The 10,000-nt window shown below is 45.9% G+C and overlaps 1 protein-coding gene across 1 annotated transcript in view; it reads right to left on the bottom strand.

Moving 5' to 3' along the window:
* CDH1 (cadherin 1) overlaps positions 1-10,000 on the bottom strand; it is a 61,418-nt gene continuing 51,418 nt past the window's right edge. The window contains exons 9-16 of the mRNA XM_080937006.1: positions 9,331-9,513; positions 8,110-8,354; positions 7,236-7,381; positions 5,547-5,771; positions 5,063-5,290; positions 4,035-4,165; positions 3,290-3,433; positions 1-1,835 (exon numbers count right to left, since the gene is read on the bottom strand). Of these exons, the coding sequence (XP_080793132.1) occupies positions 1,626-1,835; positions 3,290-3,433; positions 4,035-4,165; positions 5,063-5,290; positions 5,547-5,771; positions 7,236-7,381; positions 8,110-8,354; positions 9,331-9,513 (1,512 nt within the window). The 3' untranslated portion in view covers positions 1-1,625. The remainder of the gene's footprint in view (positions 1,836-3,289; positions 3,434-4,034; positions 4,166-5,062; positions 5,291-5,546; positions 5,772-7,235; positions 7,382-8,109; positions 8,355-9,330; positions 9,514-10,000) is intronic.

Here is a 10,000-nt window from a genome sequence, read left to right as displayed (position 1 = left end):
ATAGTTTAACAAAACTCTTTAATAAAATTCATAAAAATGCATCTTTGAAGTTTCAATTGTTTTACCTTTTCCACTCCCCACAAAATACAAAATTATCATCACCCACACACACACACTCAAACTACATACAAAGGACACGCTATCAACATTAAACAATTAAACTACAGAGAAATCAACAGTTCTCACAATTGATTGCGGTCATTGTTTGCTTCCAAAATTAGTTGAGTACAGCACTTTCAGTGAAATTCTTTCCAGTGGTTACCAAAAAGCTGAGATTTGCATTTTGAATGAAAAGTCTCAAAACCCTTGTCTCCTTTTCCCATTAGAATGGTGTTTTCTTCCTTCTTCCTGAGAAAATGCACAACTTGTAATATTCTCGATTTTCATTTTTGGTTTTTCGAGACAGGGTTTCTCTGTGTAGCCCAGGCTATCCCGGAATTCACTTACTATACTAGGCTGGCCTCGAACTCAGAGAGGTCTGACTGCCTCTGCCTTCCAAGTGCTGGGATTAAAGGCATGTATCAACATACCCAGCATATTCTCAGTTTTCTATCTGTACTTAGAAGTGGTTAGCTTGGGTCCAAGTCAGCCAGCCTTTTCGGCAGCTAGCATCAAAAGCAGGCATTGGAGGGGAGTATTTCCTGGGCTTCAGGAATACATGGAAAAGGATGCCAGCCAGGAAACACTGGTTGAGATACCCCTAATTCTTCCAGGAATTTTGTGGGAAAGAGGCCTCGCCACCTGAGTACCCTTCCCATCAGTGTGCCAACTGACCAGCTTCACTGTCCCCAGGTTTGGTTTCTCTCCTTTTCTCTTCCCCACCCCATCTTTGGCAGTGGCACCCCAGTCTCTCGGAAACTCCATTCTTTACTAGTGGTTTGAAAGGAACACAAGAAATCAAGCAGTGCATTGAAAACCTCCCTGAACGTTCTAGTCACAGCATTGTTTCGTAGAAAACCAAAGCAACATATCCCACTGTGGCGTCCACCTAAGAATCAGGTGTACGCCTAAGAATCTGAGACATGTGAAGCTTGCATAGTGCTCCCATTTTCTTGTTGTTCTGCCCCAGACACACAGCTGAACGTGAGTCCCACTTGGGATAAGTACCGTGGAGGTGGAGGTGGGGAGGGAGCGCCACGAAAGGTCTCTGAAACATACACTCTCCAGCTCAGTTGCACCCGTACCAAGAAACCTGTCTCTCAGCATAAAAGGGCCCAGGCATTTCTGCATCGTAGAACAGCAACAGAATTCAGGAACATCATAGCTATTAGAATACGGAAGGCAAACATGGTAATTGAGCGAAAAATATACAACGTAAAAAAAAATTAGTGAGGGGTGAAGGGCTTGGGGCTGTGTGTCTGGAGCGGAACATAGCTCCAAAACAAAAAGGCACAGTTCATATCCCAGCACTGTAAAAATAAAAATTAAAAAAAAAAAAAAAAAAAATTTGACAATCAGTGAAAACCATCCTAAGACAGACAGACTGGTAGTATGGGACCGCTACACAATTAATGTGCATACTTCTGAGATCAGTCTCTCTTCTACAGACTCAGGGAAGGAGATGAAAGACCGCTGATATCATTATTCTGCATCCCCCACGGTGCCACACAGGACTCTCTAGTCCCTTAGTCTTCCTCGCCACCACCATACATATCAGCCAGCTTCTTGAATCGGTTGCCCCACTCGTTCAGATAATCGTAGTCCTGGTCCTGATCCGACTCAGAGGAGTTCAGGGAGCTCAGGCTGGCAGCTTCAGAACCGCTCCCCTCATAGTCAAACACCAACAGAGAGTCGTAAGGGGGTGCCGTGGGGTCGCTGTCAGCTGCCTTCAGGTTCTAAAGGGAAGAGCACCATATTTACACACACATACACACCAGCACAGAAGGACAAGTCACAATACCAGGCTGGACAGGGGCTAAGAGCAATGAGAGTAGTCATTCTAATACATATAGATAACAGTTCAGCCCAGAAAAATCCTCAAAAGATAACAACATCCTCTGCTACATGGTTCAAGGTCAGCTTGTACTCCTTGGTATAGAAAGGACAAAGCCAGCCAGGGTCACAGTGTTTGAATTCTTGGTCCCAGTTGGACCAACTTTGAAGGATTAAGAGGTGTATTACTGAGACCAGACTTGAGGGTTATTTTTTCTGTTTTTCTTCGAGACAGGGTTTTCTATGTAGCCCAGGGCCATCCTGGAACTCCCTCTGTAGATCAGGTTGGCCTCAAATTCAGAGATCCTGCTGCTACTTACAACCTCCCAGGTTGCAAGGATTAAAGGCGTGGCCTAGGCTTGAGGTTTTAAAAGACCAGTCATTTCCAGTTAGCTCTCTCTGCTTGCTGTTTGTAGATCAAAACATGAGCTTGTAGCTCCAGCTGTGCATGTCTACCTGCAGCCAGACTCCCTGCCATGACCACCAACGGACTCTAACCTTCTAGAGCCCCAAGTCAGACTCTTCTGTATGTTGCTTTGGTCATGGTGTCTTAGCACTGGGGAGCAGAAACCCACCTCTCTAATCCCAGCACTTGGGAGTTCTGAGACTGAAGCCAGGCTGGTTTAAAAAGAGTTCCAAGATAGTCAGGGCCACATAGAGAAACCCTGTCTTGAAAGAAAAATGTATATATATATATATATGTATACATATGTGTGTGTGTGTGTATGTGTGTGTCTAGATTGCTGAACCCAGCAAACTCCTATAATCTGCTTAAGCTTTTTGATTAGAGGTGAACAAATTTCTGACACATTATTTGAGCACTTTTGTTACATGATAGATGCTGTTTTTATAGGCCTTAGGTAAACTGGGAAATAATGTGGGTGATATGCATAGTGTGTATTTGTGTGCACAGGTGCAAGTGAAAAGCTCAAGGCTGACAGTATCAAGGGTCCTTCTCAACTTTTCTTCACCTTATTTACTGATACTAGTTTTTTCAACAGAACCTAGAACTTGCTGATTCAAGATGCTCTAACCTAAACACTAGAATGAACAGGCCACCAGGCCCGCTCAGCATTTATGCTGGTGCCTCAGAGGCAACTCTGGCCCTCGGGTGGCTGAGAAGTTGCTTTGTCTACCAGCTGAGTGGCCTTTGGACTATGGCACTCCCCGAAACATGTAATGAATGCAAGAAACCTACGCAAACTAAATTTGCTCCGCGAGTCCTAGGTCTTCGATTTTGTCTCAGGGACGTAGGCACAGTAAGGCACCAATTTGAAGGCGCTCCTCATTTGGGATGTTTTTTCTCCTTGATCAGGAATTAAGAGATGCACTGTGCCTTGGCTCACAGCTTACTTACTTCATCGATGAAGTTCCCGATTTCATCAGGATTGGCAGGACGGGGACGATACTGGGGCACACTCATGAGGGTGGGAGCCACATCGTTTCGAGTCACTTCGGGTCGGGCATCCAGGCCCCTGTGCAGCTGACTCAAATCAAAGTCCTAGAGAAGAGCAGAACGAGACAGCTTGTGAGAAGGCAGCGGCTGCGCGCACAGAGAACGGCTTGCTTCGTGACATTAGACTATGCTAACGGACAAAGCCAAAGGAACCCCAAAGACCCAAATGCATATGAAATGGCATTTCCCAAATTAAGTCTCTCAACCCAAACTGAAAGAAAAAGGAGCCCTTGGGGACGGCATGAACTCAAGCTGTTGTGTCTCATTCGTTTCACAGGACACGGCAAACACTTAGTCCTCTGCACCACAGCTGATGCAAGTAGCATTCTGTCCGTTAACAATGGGCTCTGTCACGTGAGGGGATTCAGGCGCTAAGACAGCAGCAATGCACCCCTAATGCAACTCACATGAGGCTCCCATGCAGCAGACCTGAGCACAGGATGCAGCTTGGTGCCTTTCATCACAGCTCTGCCTGACTAGCAGAGCCTCACTGACCTACAGATGTTGTGAGCCTCGATGTAATCAACCAACACTGCAGAGAACACAAGAGTATCTGTGCTGCACAGCAGTACAGCAGGGTGGTGAATGACACCCCCTACCCGACACCCCTCAATCAGAGGTGAAGTTCTCCATCTTTAGAACCCACCTGGTCTTCTTCTCCACCTCCTTCCTCATCATAGTAATATACATTGTCCCGGGTATCATCGTCTGGTGGCAGCAGGGGCTCTTTGACCACCGTTCTCCTCCGTAGAAACAGCAGGAGCAGCAGGATCAGAACTAGAGACAAGGAAGGAAGGGAGGGAAGAGTGATGAGCCACAGGCAAGAAAGACCAGAGGAAGCAACTATCCTGGAACGACAGAGTCTTACACTGCCAGGCAGGTGGCAGGTGGGTAGCTGCCTGAATGAGGACTAGCTCATGTCCAGCCAGATGAGACCAGTTCTCAAAAAACAATACAGCAATAATAATAAGCAGGTTTGACATCTGGCTCCTGACACCACTTCCGCTTCAAATGTCTGATATCAGAATTTCCCCAACTTTATAGCCAAGTCTAATAAAACATCTGTACTGCCAAAACAAATAAATATAAACAAACCTTTGATCACTGAAACCCTCAGGGCATTGGCATCAAGCCCAGGACTCTCTACAGGTAAAATCAGACCAAGGACTATGGCCAGAAACAACAGATTCCCACCAGCATCTCCATTCTCCTTCATCTTTTCAGCCATGGATACCATTGCTCACTTGACCCTCCATCTCCAAGGTCTCCCAGGCATTCCACGGGCTCACGTCATCCAGTTAAGAGCAAGAGCTCCCAGGCTGCCTTGTAATTTGGTATGACTACATTTGGGCCAATGAGATCCGAGCAGTACTGACGTCTACAGCTTGCAGTTAGGAGGCCTCCACTTTCTCTCTCCTCTGCCCTGACTGTGTGACAACCATACTGCCAGCTCAGCATCTCTTGGTTTAAAATGAGGCCTCTGAGGAGCCTTATTAGGAATTCTGGGTCTGAAGTCCTACTTTACTGAGGAACACAGGTGACTTACAGAAGGATCCCGCGCCCCACTCTACCTTTTGGCCAGTTTATTCTGTACCCCAACTAAAAGCTCCTCTTAGGAGGTAGTCCTTCCCCGTTTGAGAGGTAACAGACTGAAGCACCTGCCACCGCACTTACTCAGCAGAGCCAGGATCCCTCCAAGGATCCCGAGAATGGCAGGAACTTGCAATCCTGCTTCCACGTAACCCGCCTTCATGCAGTTGTGGACAGTCCCTTCGCAGTCACACACATGGATGTCCAAGGTGGTCACCTGGTCTTTATTCTGTTTATCCATGAGCTTGAGGTTGATTTTGTATTCTCCAATCTCTAACTCCTTTTTTGGTAGCAAAATGAGAGATTCTTGATCTGGGGAAAGAAAAAAAAATGATGGGACCAGGGGAGGAGACAGAACAAAAAGCTCAGTGAATTGAAATGTTTAGGGAACCAAAGTGTTCCACATTCAGTGCCAGAGGAAGGAATTGCTTGAGGCTCATATTACAGTGCAGTACGTCTCAAAGGAATAGGAGCGTGAATGAAATGCACAGGGAATTGGGGCCAAATAGCAAAGGGAAGGATGAAGTGGGGTTGGCAGAGTCTCCCTAAAAACAGCAAGTCTTCACACCTGGGTCATTATACTCAATGGTCCAGTTGACGCTGGCCCCGTGGGTTAGCTCAGCAGTGAAGGGGGATGTATTAGGGGGAAGGTCTGGATCCGAGATGGTGATGACATGAGGCTGTGGGTTCCTCTGGCAGAATTGCAGGTTTCGAGGTTCTGGGATGGGAGCGTTGTCGTTGACATCTAACAGAACCAGGAGAAGAGTCCCCGTGCCGGTGGCAATGGGTGAACCTAAGAGAAAACAGAAAGGGTGTCCCAGCTTAAAGATGGGGTCACCTTCCAGAAAGCCAAATTCTGACTTAGCTTGTCTGTGATGCCTCAGGAGGTTCCACGCTAACCTCAGAGGGTCTGTCCTTGTCTCAATTTCTGACAGGCGTATTGCGTGCTCCGTATACAATGTCTCAGATTAATTCTCATTTCAAAGGCAGCTTTCTTTTTCTCTTTCTAGTATATTACTCATACATTTCAATTTGGGGGTTTATTGTTTCATTGTTATTGTTATTTGTTTTTTGAGGCAACTAAGCATGTTGCCTTTGGAATTACAATCGCCCTGCCTCAACCCCGGCTTAGAAGGGAAGGAAAAGCAGAGTGTGGTAGAATATGTTTGGACCCTTAGAACCACACAGGATGAGGAAAGGGAGGGTCACCTCAATTGTGAGGCCTTTTGGGCTACATGGTGAGTTCAAAGCTAGCCTGGGTTACATAGGAAACCATGTCTCCCCAAAAATTATTTTCCCAAAAATCTTGGGGTATCCAAGTGGGAAATAAGTGGTGGAGAACACACGCCTATGCTAAGCACTGTGGTCATTCCTATTTCCATACAAAAAGGAACAGGGCTGAAGAGACAGCTCAGTAACTAAGAATGCTCCATCTTACAGAAGACCTGCATTCAGTTTTCAGTACTTTCATAGTAACTCACAATTCTCTGTAACTCCAGTTCCAGGGGAACATCCTCTACAGACACCAGGAACACAGACATACGTGTAGGGTAAATACCCACACACTGTGCTAGTTTGGATAGGTTTGGCCCCCATAGATTCATGAGTTTGAATGCTTGGCCTACAAAGAAGGGCATTATTAGGAGGTATGGCCTTACTCAAGTGGATGTGGTCTTATTGGACGAAGTGTGTCACTGTGAGGGTGAGCATTGACATCTGCTATGCCTAAGCTCCAACCAGTGTAATATCAGAGCCACTTCCTGGCTGCCCTTGGATCTACATGTACAACTCTCAGCTCCTTCCCTCATACCACATCTGCCTGCATGCCTCTAGGCTTCCTGCCATGATGATAATGGACTAAACCTCTGAAACTTTGAACCAGCCCCAAATAAATGTTTTCCTTTATAAGAGTTGCAATGGAGGCTGGAGAGATGAGTCAGTGGTTAAGAGCACTGACCGAGGTCCTGAGTTCAATCCCCAGCAACCACGTGGTAGCTCACAACCATCTGCAATGGGGATCTGATGTCCTCTTCTGGTGTGTCTGAAGACAGCTACAGTGCACTTATATACATAAAATAAATCAATCTTAATAAAAAAAAAAATAAGACACTTAGTCATGGTTCCTCTTCACAAAAAATGAAATCCTAAGATACACATAAAATTCAAAATAAAAGAAAAAAGTTTAAAAGGGGGCAAACACACTGGAGAGTGATACAGGCCCAAACGAAATGTGGATCTGACCACACGGCGTCCATACCATTATCTGTGGCGATGATGAGAGCTGTATATGTGCTGTTCTTCACATGCTCCGGGTCTTCTCTGTCCATCTCAGCCCGAGTGAAAATGGCACCAGTCTCTGGGTTAATCTCCAGCCAGTTGGCAGTGTCCCTCCAAATTCGATACCTGGGGACAGAAGCTTTGGCTTAGAGTAGGTACAGCAGAAAACAAAGACATTGAGGAGGAGGGTCCCAGGTCCTCTTCACGTGTTGCACAGTTACTCCTCTAAATGTGTGTGTGTGTGTGTGTGTGTGTGTGTGTGTGTGTGTGTGTGCCCGCGCGCGTGTGCGCGCACCTAAGTATATATATGTGTACCATATGGTATAAGAGGTTAGAAGAGGTATCAGGTCCCCAGGAACTGTAGTTACACATGGTTATGAGCCTCCATGTTGGTGCTGGGGTGTGGGGTATGGGGTGTGGGGTGTGTGTGGCTCAGTGGATAAAGTCACTTACCACCAAGCCTGACATCTTGAGTCTGAGACCTGAAACCCATTTGGCTGCTTAGCCAATGACAATTCTTCAGTGAAACTCTGGTCCCATTGTCATGGACACATATCTCAGAATGCTTTATCATTACATGACAAATGGCTGTATTCTTATTTACATAAATAATATATAAAGCCAAAGTGGTCAGCCATAGTGACACGTGCCTTTAGTTTCAGAACTAACTAGGAAGGTAGAGTCAGAAGGATCTCTGTGAGTTTGAGGCCAACCTGGTCTACAAAGCAAGTTCCAGGGCAGTGAGGACTACATAGTGAGAACCTTGTCTCCAAAAAAAAAAAAAAAAAAAAAAAAAGTGTGTGAACACATACCAACACCCGCTCAATGTTAGCATTGCAAACGGTCCTACTCACGTGATCTTCTGGTTCATGAATGTGTCTGGCTCTCGAGCGGTATAGGATGTGATCTCCAGACCCACCCCAAAGTCTTCAGATACTTCAATTTTCTTTTCTGCAGGCACAAAGATGGGGGCTTCATTCACGTCTAACACATCCACGGTGACAGTGGCTGTGGAAGGGACAAGAGACCCCTCAAAGGGTTCCTCGTTCTCCACTCTCACATGTAGAATGTACTGCTGCTTGGCCTCAAAATCCAAGCCCTAGAGAATAGGAGAAAAACAAAGTTAAACCTAAATTGCCAGGGATAGAACGTGTAGCTCAGTAGAGCACCCACCCAGCATGTTTTAGGTCCTGTGTTCAATCTCCACTGCTACAAAACCAAAGGGGAAAAAAAAGAATTGGGGGTGAGGGTGTTGGTTTTCTTCTTACCCACTGGGACATGGTTTCTCTATTGCCCTGGCTGTCCTAGAACTCATACTGTTCAACTGTATACTGACTCCAGGCTGGTCTTGAACTCATAGACATCCATATGCATCTGCCTCCCATGTACTGAGATTAGAGGTGTGCACCAGCACCAGCTGGCTCAGATACCACTTTTGATGACAATAGTTCTCAAACATGGTCGTTCACTTGCCGAGGAGGACATTACTACTTGAAAGACACCCTAGGCTATCTACTAACTTTTGCTAAATTCACCAGTAAGTCCTTCCTACTTTTAGTTGAGACATTTTCCAAAGATTTACCATCAATTGTGACTGTACCAAACCCAGGTTCTCTACAGAATAAGTGTTCTTAACCACTGAACCATCATCTTCCGAACCCAGTGGTTTCTCAACCTACCTAATGCTGTGAACTTTCAATACAGTTCTTCATGTTGTGGTGACCCCAAACCATAAAGCGATTCTCATTGCTATGTAATAACTGTAATTTGGCTATTGTTATGAATCATAATGTAAATATCTATATTTTCTGCTGGTCTTAGGCCCCTAAAGGGGTCATGACTCAAACGTTCTGCTGCCTAGCCTCAGACTTTAGGATAGTTATCAAAGGAGCCATATTGATCTCACTTCTAACAAGCCAAACAGCCATGAGAGAGTTTCTGCAAGCCCCAGAAGGTCAGTACCATCCTCAGACTCCCGACCTCACCCCTGCCAGCGTTGATCCACTCATGGAAAGACACCGTGGGACAGGAGAGCCGCAGCTGATGACATGTCATTCACCGAGCACCATACAAACCTTGGCTGTTTGCAGAAGGCCATCATTGGTGTCGGCGTCTGTGATGACAATGAACTGCTGCTCGGGATCATTGATTATGGTGTACACGGCTTTCCATGCTGGAGTATGAGGGACATCGTCATCAGTCACTTTGAGTGTGGCGATAAGGGCATTGACTTCGTTCTCATTCACTTTCCCTTGGTACTGAAGAGTAAAGCGAAAATCAGGTCATTAGTGACAAGATGACAGTGAGCTTAGGCCCAGGACTCAGGATAAAGGAATGGGAACCATATTGGACCCAGCCCTAGAGAAGTGAGTGGGTGGGATGAGTGAGGTCAAGAGAAGCGCATGAGTCTCCAAGGATGGAGGTAAGAGTCCTGGGAATAGGCCCTCATTTCCCATCAGTAGACCAACTGGCAGCCCTGAGCACCCTCTTCTATACACATCTAAAGTAACTTTTCAAGGCCCTGGCTACAAGGACCTTCTGTAAGCCTCATTGTCTGCTTATTGTGATCTTAAGGCATGTGTACCATTTGCGACCAACCCCACCCACGCTCTAGTCTCTACTAGTAAACATTAAATAAATCAATTATTCCCTGGGGCCTATTGTAACAGAAGAACAAAAAAGTCAACCCTTTTTTGAATCTACACTATTTGGGCCTCTGTTAACTAACCACTATATCGACTTCTA

Source organism: Micromys minutus, assembly GCF_963924665.1.
Source record: "Micromys minutus genome assembly, chromosome: 24".
Taxonomy (NCBI): Eukaryota; Metazoa; Chordata; class Mammalia; order Rodentia; family Muridae; genus Micromys; species Micromys minutus.
This window is presented reverse-complemented; position numbering and strand designations above follow the sequence as displayed.